This window comes from Hordeum vulgare, chromosome 1H, assembly GCF_904849725.1.
Source record: "Hordeum vulgare subsp. vulgare chromosome 1H, MorexV3_pseudomolecules_assembly, whole genome shotgun sequence".
In the NCBI taxonomy this organism is placed as follows: domain Eukaryota; kingdom Viridiplantae; phylum Streptophyta; class Magnoliopsida; order Poales; family Poaceae; genus Hordeum; species Hordeum vulgare.
The window spans coordinates 306,770,191-306,785,813 of record NC_058518.1 but is presented as its reverse complement, the minus strand read 5'-3'; the positions used below and the strand labels follow the sequence as shown (position 1 = coordinate 306,785,813).

General features: G+C 43.1%; 2 protein-coding genes across 2 annotated transcripts; one reads left to right on the top strand and one right to left on the bottom strand.

The window, feature by feature from the left end:
* Positions 1-4,444: 4,444 nt before the first annotated feature.
* LOC123410055 (putative ripening-related protein 6) lies at positions 4,445-5,149 on the top strand. The gene has a single exon (XM_045102942.1). It carries the CDS (start codon positions 4,494-4,496, stop codon positions 4,926-4,928), a length of 435 nt encoding a protein of 144 aa, XP_044958877.1. The 5' UTR covers positions 4,445-4,493; the 3' UTR covers positions 4,929-5,149.
* A 7,345-nt stretch (positions 5,150-12,494) lies between these two features.
* Positions 12,495-13,017, bottom strand: LOC123410047 (putative ripening-related protein 6). Its single transcript, XM_045102930.1, has one exon. It carries the CDS (start codon positions 13,015-13,017, stop codon positions 12,505-12,507), a length of 513 nt encoding a protein of 170 aa, XP_044958865.1. The 3' UTR covers positions 12,495-12,504.
* Positions 13,018-15,623: the final 2,606 nt, after the last annotated feature.

The following is a 15,623-nucleotide window of genomic DNA, read 5'->3' as shown; positions in this document are numbered from 1 at the left end:
GCCCAAAAGTAAAAAAAGAGTGAAAAAAGAGAGGCCTAAGAGCCCAAATGAAAAAAAGAGAGAGAAAAGAGAGAAGGGACAATGCTACTATTTTTTCCACACTTGTGCTTCATGATAGCACCATGTTCTTCATGATTGAGAGCTTCTTGCTTCGTCACCACCATATGCTAGTGGGAATCTTCATTATATAACTTGACTTGTATATTCCAATGATGGGCTTCCTCAAAAATGTCCTAGGTCTTCGTGAGCAAGCAAGTTGGATGCACACCCACTAGTTCTCCTTTTGAGCTTTCACATACTTATAGCTCTAGTGCGTATTTTGTATGGCAATCCCTACTCATTCACATTGATATCTATTAATGGGCATCTCCATAGCCCTTTGATACGCCGAGTCAATGTGACCATCTCCTCCTTTTTTGTCTCACAACCACCACCACACTCTATTCCACCTAAAGTGCTATATCCATGGCTCGCGCTCATGTATTGCGTGATAGTTATAAAAAGTTTGAGAAAGTAAGAGTTCGAAAACAATTACTTGGCCAATACCGGGGTTGTGCAAGATTTACATTAGTTGTGTGAGGATGATGGAGCATAGCCAGACTATATGATTTTGTAGGGATAACTTTCCTTGGCCTTGTTATTTTGAAAGTTCATGATTACCTTGCTAGTTTGCTTGAAGTATTATTGCTTTCATGTTAATAGCAAACTGTTGTTTTGAATCTTACAGATCTGAACATTCATGTCACGTGAAAGAAGTTGCAAAGGACAACTATGCTAGGTAGCATTCCACATCAAAAATTCATTCTTTATCACTTCCCTACTCGAGGACGAGCAGGAGTTAAGCTTGGGGATGCTTGATACGTCTCCAACGTGTCTATAATTTTTTATGGTTGCATGCTATTATCTTGTCAAACTTTGGATGTTTTGCATGCCTTTTATATATTTTTTGGGACTAACTTATTAACTCAGTGCCAAGTGCCAGTTCCTGTTTTTTCCATGTTTTTGACCCCATTCAGAGGAGATTTTGAAACGGAGTCCAAACGGAAGAAAAGCCCCGAAAAGATTTTTTCCGGAACGGAAGAAGATCGGGAAGCTTGGGAGCCAAGGCAAGGGAGCCTCAAGGGCCCCACAAGCCCCCACCCCACGGCCAGGGGGGTAGGCCACGGCCCACAGGCTTGTGGGCTCCCTGAGCGCCCCCTGACCTAGGGGTTGCGCCTATAAATTCCCTAAAAATCCCAAAAAAATCAAGAGATCATCGAAATCACTTTTCCGCCGCTGCAAGCTTCTGTCTCCGCAAGATCCCATCTGGGGCACGTTCTGGTGCCCTTCCGGAGGGAGGATTCGAACACGGAGGGCTTCTCCATCAACACCATGACCTCTCCGATGATGCGTGAGTAGTTCACCATAGACCTACGGGTCCATATCTAGTAACTAGATGGCTTCTTCTCTCTCTTGGATCTTCAATACAAAGTTCTCCATGATCTTCATGGAGATCTATCCGATGTAATCTTCTTTTGCGACGTGTTTGTCGAGATCCGATGAATTGTGGATTTATGATCATATTATCTATGAATCTTATTTGAGTTTCTTCTGGTCTCTCTTATGCATGATTTCATATCCTTGTAATTCTCTTCGAGTTGTGGGTTTTGTTTGGCCAACTAGATCTACGATTCTTGCAATGTGAGAAGTGCTTGGTTTTGGGTTCATACCGTGCGGTGACCTCACCCAGTGATAGAAGGGGTAGCGAGGCACACATCGTGTTGTTGCCATCAAGGGTAAAAAGATGGGGTTTTCATCATTGGTTTGAGATTATCCCTCTACATCATGGCATCTTGCTTAAGGCGTTACTCTATTCGTCATGAACTCAATACACTAGATGCATGCTGGATAGCGGTCGATGTGTGGAGTAATAGTAGTAGATGCAGAAAGTATCGGCCTACTTGTCTCGGACGTGATGCCTATATGTATGATCATTGCCTTAGATATCGTCATGACTTTGCGCGGTTCTATCAATTGCTCGACAGTGATTTCTTCACCCACCGTGATATTTGCTATTATGAGAGAAGCCTCTAGTGAACACTATGGCCCCCAGGGTCTACTCCACACCATATTTTCAGCCTTACACTTTTTTACTTCGTTGCACTTTCCGCCTTCAGATCTCACTTTGCAAACAATCTTGAAGGGATTGACAACCCCTTTGAAGCGTTGGGTGCAAGTTTGTTTGTGTTTGCGCAGGTACTCTGGACTTGATGAGGCCTCCTTCTGGATCGATACCTTGGTTCTCAAACTGAGGGAAATACTTACTGCTCCTGTGCTGCATCACCCTTTCCTCTTCAAGAGAAAAACCGACGCAAACTAGAGAAGTAACAAGAATAATTCTTAGCGCCAAGGAAGGACTTTTGTTGCCACAACAGCTACATCTGATGCAGAGGTTGATGGATATCCACCTCTCTCGTGAGCAAGACACCATTCACTAGAAATCATCTATGAACGGGATATTCTTAGGGAAATATATGTATGTAGACCTAATTGACTCTGGTTCAATTCCGAGATTGATACATATTTAGAGGTTTAAAGTTCCTTTAAGAATCAAAGTCTACATGGGTTTGTTCACAAAGTGGTGATTCTGACTAAGAATAACTTGACAAAGCAAAGTTGTAAGGTTAGTCAACCATGTTGCTTTTGTGATCATGATGAATCGATTAAACGCCTCTTTCTCGAGTGTCCGATGGCCAAACTACTATGACATTCAATTCATATAACTTTTAATATTACCCCTTCAAATAATATTCACATGTTATTTAAGACGTGGCTAAATGGACTAGAGCCAAATTGCAAGGCATATTCGGATAGGAGTATGCGCATTCTTTTGGCCTATATGTACCCACATAAATTATACGATTTTTAACAAACAAACTCAAATTAGTTTTTCGCAGGTTATCTACAAGGTCATTATTTAAATCCGTACGTGGTCATTACTCGTTCTTGCGAAAATCAGGAAGTCTTTGGTTAGTAGGTTTGTCCGATGAAAGATGGTAGCTCATGATATCTACAACAGGTTTGAATGACGGTCCAACAATAAGCTAGGTGTATATTCATCTTGTCTTATTTTTGCCGGTTATGGCAGTTTACACTTATTTGTAATTTATTCAGCACCGACCGAGCTTGTACTAGACAACAAACATTTCCAGATACTTTGCTTAATAATATGGTTGCATGCATCACTCTGATGCAGAGGCCGGAGAAAATCCTCCTTTAAAAAAAAGAGATTTGAATTAGAGAAAAAAAATACTTCAAGGAGATATGGATCAAAGCAGCTGGATTTAAGGGTGAAAAATATACTTAACCCTTAACAATATATAGTACTCCCTCCATTTTTTTATACAAGGCCACATACCCATACTACAGGTTTCAAGGTAAAAGTTAATGCCTTCTAAGTCAATATTTCAACACAGCGTGCCTCCTTGTTTGTGGTGTAAATTAATGTGTATTTTTCTTTCTCAGCCAATGATCTCACTCCCGCATGCATGCAAGAAATAATTAATGTCTTTCTTTGTTAGTACTACTATGAGGTCAAACATCATTAATATTGCATCGATTAGTGTTGATGACTTTGTATTTCTGCAAATTGCAATTTTGATAGTGGCCTTGTATATAAAAATTGAGGGAGTATATAAATCCATATGGATGTGTGTTTTCTCCTAAAATTTAGGCTAAAAATGTATTCTTTCAGTTTACAAATATAAGATGTTTTGAATATTTTATATACAAACTACAAATAGACTGAAATGGGTGAACATGTATATATACCTCATCCAACTCGCAAAAAAGCATCTTATATTTGTGAACCAAGGAAGTATGTGCTTTATTTTCCGGTCTTTTTTGAAACTTACAAAATGGCCATTTACAATTTTCAGGTATTTTGATTCCCTGGAGCTGGGGACCAAATATCGTCCTACTGGCTATCTATCTTGAAATCATTTTGTTTTACACAATCAACTTTGACACGCGCGCATTGATTACAATAGTACTACTAGGTTGCATAACACAATGATGCTCATTCAAGCAGTAATTTTCAGACGCGTAAATCAATTAGCTAGCTCGACATTGTCTTGTTTTACATGGGGTAGTAGAATCACCATGAAGTCCGCCACGGGCGACCTGCTCAGTTTGCCATTCGCTCGGGTATTACCGCTGTAACACTTCGCGACACCATCAAATCCAAACGCACGGTTTGTACCCAAGCACAAAGTGTCCTCGAAATAAGCCGTTAATTAGTGGCATCTCGAGCACACCGATCGGCGGCAAAGAATGGGAATAAGCTAGTGACGCAGTTCCTAAACAAGAACCAGTACAAGAAAGGCAGCGCGGCGCACGCGAGACAGCGATGGTTGTCTATATAAACCGCTCGAATCGAACGCCATAAGCACACCGGCGAGCAAGCCTATAGCGCATGCAAGCCTGAGCGAGCAGGAGCTTACTTGGGCTTAGCAATGGCGTACGGTAAGCTCGCAGCCCTGGCCGTGCTCGTGGTCCTACTGCAGGCGTCGACCGGCGCCGCCTCCCGCTCGTCGCCCGCCGTGTCGGCTTCCAAGATCGACAGCATGCCGGCGGAGATGTCGCTGAACGGGTTCGAGCGCGGCGAGGACGGCGGCGCGCCGGCGGAGTGCGACGGCAAATACCACAGCGACGGCGACATGCTGGCGGCGCTGTCCACGGAGTGGTACGCGGGCGGGGCCCGGTGCTTCAGGACGATCCGCGTCACGAACTCGGCCACAGGGCAAAGCGTGGAGGCCACGGTGGTGGACGAGTGCGACACCAGGCGCGGATGCAAGAGCAACATCGTGGACACCTCCAAGGCCGTGTGGAAGGCGCTCGGGCTCGACACCAACGTCGGCGAGGTGGCCGTTACGTGGTCCGACGCCTGAATCAGCCGGCCGCGTCCATCCCATATGGGTCGTTGAATAATGGGCTGGGCATTCGCAAATCGCAATGCCTGCATGCTGTGTCTACGTGTCGGCGGATGCTGGGGGTGCGTAGCGTAATAAATGAGGGTTTTCTTCCTCAAGATCGCACGGGAGAACTGTGATCATATCTCCTACTGTACAATATATCCATGCAAAGATAAAAAAAGATCATTTGGGTCATGGAAAAGCTCAGTGGAATCGGCTTTAAAAAAAGGAAAGTCTTATCTTTCACCGGTGGATCTGTGCGATCCATCCACCGTCTCCTCATTCGTTGATTTTTTTCCATCCTGCGTTCAACGTTTTTCTGAAATTTTTCTGAAACTGGGCAGTTGTTTCAGAAACTGCCCAGTCCGTTGTCAGCCTACCGCGGCTCCGCACGCACGCCGTCACCGGCCTACCGCCGCCCTTCACCGTCGGCCTGTGCGCTGCCCCGCCGCCCTCCACCGTCGGCCCGCCCCTCACCAGATCCCCACCTCGCCGACCCCGAGCAGAAGGCGCTCGCCCAGATCAAGGAGCTCGTCGCTGCCGCGCTCGCCGGCGGGGAGTTCGACCTGCCCCCGCCGCTGCATTCTGCAACTCGACCTTTGTTGCAAAAAGTTACCTGCAACATGACATTTGTTGCAAAAAATTCTTCCGTAAAAATACCTATGTTACGGAAAGACGAAGATTTTTTTTTTCTGCAACAAGCAAATTGTTTCTGAAACTCGACCGTTGTTTCAGGAATTAACGGATCCAAAGTTTATTTTTTGCAACAAAGCGAAAGTTTCTTCAACTCGAGCATCGTTTCAGGAATTGCATCCAGAACGGATCAGACGCAGCGGATCGGACGGCTACGCGCGCGAGATCGAACTGCTGTCGAGGTGGTGGATATTTAATAAATATCCACCGGTAGATGCGTAGCAGTCCCCTAAAAAACGCTTGCTTAACTTTTTTTAAGGGGTAAACACTTGTTTAACTATAAAGCTTCACATCATTTGAAATTCTGAGCATTTGTCGTGCCGGGCCGGGTTTTGGAACCGCCTTGCAAAATTATGACCTTCAAAAGACAAGCCCAAACTTGACCCGAAGGATACAAAATATTATCTTTTCTCAAACCCGAGCGTGGTCCGGTGACAAGTCTAAGGGTCTGTTTGGTTTCAATAAGTCAAGTGACTTATAAGTCAGGCCCTGTTTGGTTCATAAGTCCTAGAACTTTTTTTAGTCTCAACTTATAAGTTTTAAGTCCCTAAAAAGTTCCTACATGTTTGGTTCCTAGGACTTAACATGGACTTAAAGACCATATTACAACTATAAGTCCCTATAAGTCCCTCCTTGAGAGTCTTATTTAATAAGTCCCAAATATCCACTTTAAGTCCCTATAAGTCCTTCCTGTTTGGTTTAGATAGGACTTAATGGGAATTATAAGTTCTAAGTTCCTAATAAGTCCCTGTAACCAAACACCCCCTAACCAGTGAATTATAAGTCACGCCTGTTTGGTTGTCATCTGACTTATAAGTCACCTGACCACACCTTCCCATGCAAAAGTGGGTGACTTATAAGTTTTAAGTTGGGATGGAGCAACTTATGACTTATAAGTTGGGGTGACTTATAAGTTGGGTCTGTTTGACAAAATAAGTCACTTTTTACACTTTTCAATTTATAAGTTGGTGACTTATTTGGAATCAAACAGGCCCTAATGACCACGTCCAAGCTGTATCCACTACTAGAAAAACAGCTATAGCTAATATGGACATTAATGTCGCACCATGTATGTGGTGCGCCACTGTTATATAGGAGTGGCGCATCACATACAGGTGCGCCATTATTGGCCATATTACTAATGGCGCACCTCGTGTGCGGTGCGCCATTACTAATTTTTGTCCTGGCCCCACACCCTTCCCAGACTTAGCAGTTACGCACCAGGGGAAAGTGCGTCATTACTAGTTTTAACTAGTAATGGCGCACCACACCCACGGTGCGCCACTACTAACAAAAAAAATCAATTTTTTTTTCAAAACTAGTAATGGCGCACCAGACACCAGGTGCGCCATTAGTAACCCTGGTTACCAATGGAGCATTCTTAGGAGGTGCGTCATTGCTAACCCTTCCCCCCACTATAACCCCTACGGACTCTTCCCTGCCCTGTCTCCTCCCCCAAAGGCTGGCCATAACCACCTCCTGCCGCCGCCCGGTCCTCCCCCGCCGATTGACCGAGCGTGCTAGGGTTCCTCCCCCGCCGCCCGGTCCTCGCCTCCTCCCTCCGACGAGCGAGGGCCTCCTCCTCCCTCCGACCCGCGCGCGGACCAACCCCCGATGATGGGTGACGACAAGGCCGCCACCTCCCCTCCGCCTTTGCCGCGCTCTCCTCCTCCGACCGCGAGGTTCGCCCCTCTCGCCCCCCTCCATCCCTTCACGCCTCCTTCGTTCCCCTAGGGTTTACCCTGCCATACGCCGCGCTCATCATTCCGCTGCTGCCGCCGCCGGCTCGACTCGTTTGAATTGAATTTGTCTTTGGCAGTTGCTTCACAAAAACATTCATAGAACCATTGTCACTAGGGGATTGATGAACATTGATTGACGTGATTGAGATGCCTATGCAAATGTAAGGTGATCCCAGGACGTGAATGATGCTTCCATTATCGATATTGCGTAGGTATTAGTTTGATTATCCATTCTGCACAAGAATGTGGAAGCACTGCTGACAATTTCTTACTGCTTGAGGATGAATCATTGATCATTTGAATGGCACATCTCTCTATTTTTCTTTATTTCCTTTTTTCATTTTTATATGGAAGATGCATCAATGTTGACGAATATAGCTCTTCATAATGATGAAAGTTGGAGGGCTAATGATGCTAATGATAAAGTGCTTTTGAGTCATCTTTAAACTTGACGAGTGTGCTTATGGATAATCAAGTAATGTGTTATAGCGAGATATGTGCTAATGGTGTGAACACATGGAAGAAATGGTTTATTTTCTGGAATTTGTACATGTACACCGGCGGGGTATGTGATATCCTGATGAAGGAATGCAATGCCAAGTGTCGAAGAGGCTAGCAAAGTTAAGTTATGCAGAAAGAAGGACTGGCTTTGAAAGACTTCACACTAGAGGAACATCAAACTTAACAATGCATACTAAATATTCATATTGCAATAATCAAAGGCTCATGGATCTGCTCTGTTTTTGGCATTGGTGGGATAGAAAAAAATTACTCCAGACCAATAAGAGAACAAAATCACCTTCACCATACTTAACTCAGGAGGTTCTATGAATAAAAATTAGCAAACTCAAGCCTTTTTGATACTTTCCTTGCACCGAAAGAGTGCTCTTCATGTTTGGTAGCTTTGCTTGTATTTCTGAGGTCTGGTCAACTTAATGTTTTGCCGGAATGTTGATTCATTTTCGTTCCGGCAAATTTCAGGCGCTCCATATTTCCACTTTTTAGTAAATGTCATGCCCAAATTTTCTCTCTTTTAGGAAATGTCTGACGACGAATTCGTTATGTGTGAATACTGCCAAGACAAGCGCGGCCTTTGCGACACGCCTTACCTAGTTGATGATAGGCGCTTCAGCATCATGCTGGATGAGGACTTCGAAGTGGATACAGTAAGTCACAACGAAAAGTCTTTTTTTATAATTAAGCATGACTTCTTTTACTTCAACTTATAATATTTTTTTACTATTCTACTAGCGTATCCCCTGCCATGCAAGACATTATGTGTTGGATAAGATTGGTTTAAGTACTGAAATAAATATGGAGGTAAAGATAGTTCACTTGAGGATCGAGCATGGTTATACTTTTGCCGTAAAATTGTACAATGCAGACACCTACTCCTTTTTTGAATGCATAACTTAGATAGCACTATGCATGGCTTATGCATTTGAGCCTAATATGCTTATCACCTTTGATATTCGTCCGGAAGATGAAATTGAAGGTAATATCGACATCTGGGTCGATGTGCAGACGCCTCCAGTTTTACCATTATGTGAGTTTCTCAACCACATTTATTAAGTAATTTATATTGTTCACTTAAAAATAGTTGACAACTTATTTCCATTGACAACTTATTTTCGTTCTTCAAAAAATGTACGGAAAATGGTAGACAGAACCTATTACTACAATGATGAAGCAGAATTAACTTGTAAGGAGAAACATCATCTTGTCCAATTTATCAATGATCTTGAGAAGTACAATACCTATCAGCAAACTCCCCAACATTATGGTCAATATGTGCCACTACTGCACGTGATGAACTATGGTAACATGCATGGTGATTGCATGGTAAGATTTTCTACTATTACGACATCCATGCATCTTTTGCATAAATTCTTGTAAAACTAAACTACAATGCTAGCTACAAAGCTAATACTATCTTTTTCAACAGAAAAACCAGGAAGATTATGTGCCTCATCTGATGTTACCAAGAGGTCGCGTTGATGTTATGATGATACGACCAGCACGGCCAGGTCAGCCTAGGTATCTACATCACTCCTGTCCATACCGGATTTCTAAAACCGATGAAGTCATGGCAATCAAAGATTGGAAAAAATGTATGGTCTATCGTAGAGAGCTACTTGGAAGCAACATTATGCGTAAACCAAGAATTGGAGACAAGATAATCTCCATTCTCCATAATGGAGAGTCAGGGCCTATCTTGTTTTATGATATTCTACCTAAGTAGAGGAGTAGGTCCTAGGTACAATGTGTTATTATGTGCTACAGTGTGATGATGTGCTACAATGTGTTAATGTGATGATGTGCTACAATGTATTAAATTGTATTGGTGGTAATGACTATGATGATTATTAGCTATTTTCGAGATGATGTGATGATGTGCTACAATGTGTTAGAGTTGACGATGATGAGGAGGAGTTGTGATTATGACTAGTGACCAACTTTTGTTATATGATGTCTCATTGACTATGATGATTACTTCTACATCACTATGTATCGCTATTTTCGAGATGATGTGATGATATTTTATGAAACTTTTGTATAGAATATGTATCACTTACTTCTACATCATTTATATATGTATCACTATGATGAATTGTATTTGAAGACTAATCTTCTATTGTATTTGATAAATCTGCCGTTTATATTCTGTGCTGTAATGTATTTTGTAACCTGTGCAAATATCAGAAGAGAAAAAACAAATTCCTAATATTCATAGTAGTGGCGCACCATCTAAAAGTGCGCCATTAGTAACCCACAACAGTGGCGCACTTCTGGGCCTAGTAATGACGCACCAGGTGGTGCACCACTGTTATGTAGGTTAACAATGACGCACCAGGCGTGCGTCATTACTATTTATTAATAGTGACGTGGTAATAGTGACGTACCTATAATGTGCCATTAATAGCCAAAATAGATGCGCCACTAACAACCTTTTTTCTAGTAGTGATCGTATCCACTTTACCCCCAAGTTTCTATTAGAACTAACACGGAGAGAGGAGGGAGACAAGAGTCCACATCCAAGTTGTATCGCATCCACTCTTCCTCAAGTCCCCTTTCCTGACCCTAGCCGTCTTTGTGTCTTTCCTTTACGCCGCAACCCTGGTCTCCCTCCTCTCTCTCACCGACGTATGGGAGTGGGAACCCATCCTTTCATTATTCTTACTTTTAGTATGCCACATTTTTCTTAGTTTTTGGTTCTCTGACAACATCGACGAGGTGCTCGCGATACTAACACATTGGTATAAAGTTTCCCCAACCTCTCCCTACCTTAACGTTATCCGATCTGGCACACACGAAGTGTGTGTAAGGGAAGGTGTGGCCGATCCGTTATCTCTCTTCGGATATTTGTTTCCAGTTGGTGTGTCAATCAAGAAAGTAATTGGTTGGCTCTTGATATAGTGATTTCGAACTTTTCTTTCAATTTATATGTGATGTGACCCGATTTCTCCAACAGTATGCATTTGTGTTATAGAATTGGAAGCCCGTGCTATCTGGAATGATGCCCTAACTAATGTCCCTTTAGCTGTTACTAGATCTCGTTACTGTGAGTGGATGATTATTGGGATCTTCAAAGCCTGGTATAACAAGGAAGTTTGCATGAGTTCATTTCCCTTTCTACTCGTATCTGTAATGTTAAGTGTAATGATGGAGTTTGCATGTAGTCATTCAATCATAATGCATCAACAATTCATTGTTTCACTACTATGTGTTAAAATCGATGAACTAGTCATTCATTATTTTCCTTTTGTCTTCTTATTCGAAGAAGATACGTACAACAACAACGGGCCTTGTATCATGGCATGCACTCTATGAAATCGAAGAGGTTATCCATTAAAGAAGGTGAACACAAATATGGACCGAACGTCGGATGTGGGGTTTCCTCCAGCAAACGAGTAGTTCGTAGGGAGGAACCCCTCCAGCGAACATTTCACGCTCCCCGATCGTTCGCTACGGTGGGGGTATAGCGCGCCCCCGGTTGGCCTAGAGGGCCACTTAACTATTTTTTCAATAAAAAAGCCATCAATTAAGAAAATCTTATAAAGACGGAAACAAATATAAATTTACAATTGTCATGATCTAAATGACAGAAAATTCCATGCTATAATTTAGAAAGCTGCTAATTTATAAACTATGCAATGGTATAATTAAAAAAATGTTTTGTGTTATCTAAAAAATAAAATTATCATGGTGTTATGGAAGACAGAAACATAAATTTACACACAAAATTGCCATGAGTGTACATAATTAAACTAGAAAACAAAAATTGCCATGCTCTAAAATAAAACAAAATTACCTAGTATTAAACACAACTCTAAAAATAAAAAAAGATTGTCAACATCTACCCAGATATAAAATTTGAAAATACGCCATGGTGTAAAAAAAATTCAATTGCCATGCTACCTACAATAAAATTACCATGGTATAATTAATAAAATTGACATGGTCCAACTGAAACTTTGTCATGGTATCTAGAGTAAAATTAGCATGGTCTAACTAATACAATTGACATGCTCTAATCCAAAAATTTGCCAAGCTACCTACAAAAACTACCATGATCTAAATAATTAGAACGTCATGGTACTCCTGCCTATGGTAGAACTATCATGGTCTAAATAATTAAAACTGACATATACACATGGTAAAATTGGAAATGATGCGTAAAAATAAATTGACATGTATATTACAATGAATTGCAGGTTGGCTATTTGTACCTAGTTCGAAAACATTAATAATGTACACAAGCACAAAAGATGAATTCAGATAGAGATACGGTGAAGATTGTCGACAGCTAGCATTTCTTCTTGTGTAAATGTAATACGTACGAGACTAGTAGTACCATAACAGTACAACAACATACCAATATCAAACTGAGACTGACACCAACAAGATGAACTCGCACTACCATCCATATAGGTAGTTTATTGTGCTGCGTACTCGACAAAGTACGTACCCATCGAGATTAGCAGCGACACTGACACTTGACTTGACTCCATCGATATGGGAATGGGATACGGCGCCGTGAGCAACAACTCCCATACTTGCGCCCGCCGGCGGGTGCCGAGACAGCGAGACTGCTCACCGGTGAGTACATGGCTTCATCAGGCGTCGGCCCAAGTGACGGGCACCTCGCCGATGTTGCTGTCGAGCCCGAGGGCCTTCCACACGGCTTCGGAGGTGTCGACGATGTTGGTCTTGCAGCCGTGATTGGAGTCGCACTCGTCCACCACCTTGGCCTCCACGGTGCGCCCGTTGTGCTTGCTGGTGATCCGGATCATCTTGCCGCACCGGCGTCCGCCCTCGTACCAGCGCGTCGACAGCGCCACGATCATGTCCTTGTCGCTGTGGTACTTGCCGTCGCACTCCGACGGCGCGCCGCCGTCCTCGCCTTTCTGGAACCCGTTCACCGTCATCACGCCTGGGGTGCCGCCACCGCCGCCGCTGCCGCCCGGCGAGGGGCAGTGCGGTTTCTTGTGCTTATGCAGTATGCCCGGGACGTAGTCGTCGGGGCCGACGCACGGGTCCGGCTTGGCGTGGTGCCGGGCCACGGCGCACGTCGACACCTGCAGCAGGATCACAAGCATGGCCACGACCGCGAGCCTCGTGTTCGCCATGGCTAAGCTTCTGCCGGCTTACCTGCTGGCCTTTTACTTGACTTGCCCGTGGTTGCTGATGAGTTGTGGCTGGTTAGAGGAGTTTATATAGGCGCACGTACGTATATACCGATACTCTCTCGGTGTGCTCGATACCGGCCTAAAATGGCTGCGTTAGAGGGCAACTGAATTGTAGAGATGAGTTGGTTTGGATTACATGGTGTCGCTGATCGATGTTACAGCGGTAATAACCGAGGACAGAACACAGCAGGTCGCTCTTGGCAGCAGTAGAGAACGTACCAGTTTTTACTACTCCAAGCAAACAAAATTCCAAAATAAAATCTTATTAATCGTGATATACTACGATATGAGTAGACGGGCAAGAGCCAAGAGTACCGTAGTTGGAGGTGTCTCCAATGTACATCAATACTATTACGTGTAAATGTTGTTTAATCACGTGCGTGAGCCGTCTGACTGGAAAGCCTTTTACTTTAGTAAAATGCAGGAGCTCTGCTATCCGTTACAGAGAGAAAGGGGGAGCTAGGGGCCACTAAGAAATGTTCAGTTGACTGAACACATATGGGTTGTACATGATTAATTTGGACTATAAGACATATCAAAATAATTCCTAGTCTATCTTATATTTTCTAACTAATCATGATACTCAACATCCTTCATAGTCACAACGGTAGCGAGGCAGACGGAGAGACTGAGAAGAATCCGAAGGTAAGCCGGCGGTCATCCCCCCTCCCCCTGCTCGTAATGGTCGATGCATCGGGAAAGTTCACTAGTGGGGACGGGGTCTTTAGCCCCGGCCCGTAAGGGGCTTTAGTCCCGGTTCATCAACCGGGACTAAAGGGGCGGGACTAAAGGCCTAACCTTTTCGTCCCGGCCCTGTTACAAGCCGGGACTAAAGGTGCTCCACGTGGGCGCCTCGTAGCGCCCCAGGGGCAGGCCCTTTAGTCCCGGTTCGTTACAAGGACCGCGACTAAAGATTTTCAGATTTTGCTTATGTTTGGTTTTTTTTTTGAATGAAATTATTTTTGGGTTTTAGGGTTTTAGGGTTTAGGTGTTCGGAAGATTAACGTGATGCCTCGTTTGGTGTTCGGGAATTAGTTTTCATATAATTTAAATAGAAATAATTATGCATATATATAAGATTAATTTATCTTACAAGCGAGCATATATATACAATTACATGGAGATCTGAATTATCGGGACTAGAGCCCGTCTATTCGATTACATGGACGAACATCAGCAATGGCCCCTAGCTACACTAAATCGTCCTTTGTCATCTATAGCTTCCGTCCTCAGAAAGGTCGCAAGCTCCTCTGCAACAGCAATCGCGCGTTGCTCTGGTAGGACCTTCGTCGTCATGGCCGTGTGCTATATAAGAAGAGGAGATGAATATGAATATCAATCATGATAACAAAGAATGACGGGTAAAAATAGAGGTGTGAATGTTCATTGCTTACGTCGAATCTGTGATCCTTGTGCTCAGAGGTAAACGTGCGAATGGTCTCGCAAACATAGTATCCGCATAGATGCGTTCCCCGTGGCTGTTGGTCGCACTTTACGAGAATAGAATATATATAATCAAAATAATAATCTAGCATCATAAATGTATTGAAAATTAATAGAAGTATATCATACTACTACTTACCTGAGCCGCTTTAAAGGTCAGCTTCTCATGAAAGTTACCGGGAGTCACGCACTTGAACCGCTTCCAAACCCTGCCCGACAAGGATAATGATTTGCTAAGTTTTTCATTAATTGATATATCAGAAAATCATCGAAAGAGACCGATAGAGCGTAAGAATGATTAAAATTACCCTTGGAGCATGTCCTGCAGGCTTTGGAACTGTTCCAAGGGTCTCGATAATGGGTCGAAGGCATCAACTCTTCTCTTATCAATTTGAATGTCCAACAGAATCCAATGGAAGCTGCACATGTATATATATATATGTGTCAGTAACTTATCAATTACACTTATAAGTGAATGGACACAACAGAGTAAAGACCCTCACCTGAAGTTGTATGGAAACAGTATGTGGTCACATAAATTTTGATCTATTAGAAACCTTAGAAGGTTTTCCTCCGTCTCCTTGGGATAATTAGTTAGCGTCGCTATATGTATTTTATCTGGGTCAATAAACCCAATATTTAGGATGCTCTTACTTTTACAATCCAGAATCTTCATTCTGCATAATAGAGTACAAGTTATATATAGACAATGAATTGAAATAACTAAACAAGTTATATGTAGACAACGAATTGAAAAACTTACAGACAATAGCAACTCATAAGCGATTTGTCGCGGGCGTCACCATTGTACATCTGGAAGAGTTCATCAAAGTCGATATGGATTTGTTCGGGGCGGCCGTAGTACTCCTGTGGGACACTCAGCACGATCATCGTTCTCCCATTCTTTGATTCACTTAAGTACCATTGATGCAAGTAATGCATATTTGTTGGGAGATCATCTTTGCTGACCAAAGGCTCACCCATGACAAACTGTGGCTTAGGGGCTACCACAGCCTTGGGTATCTTGTCGTCTTGGGAATACAGCAATTCTTCAACCGAGACACCACATGCAGCCGCCAACTCCTTTGCACTTTCTAAAGCTA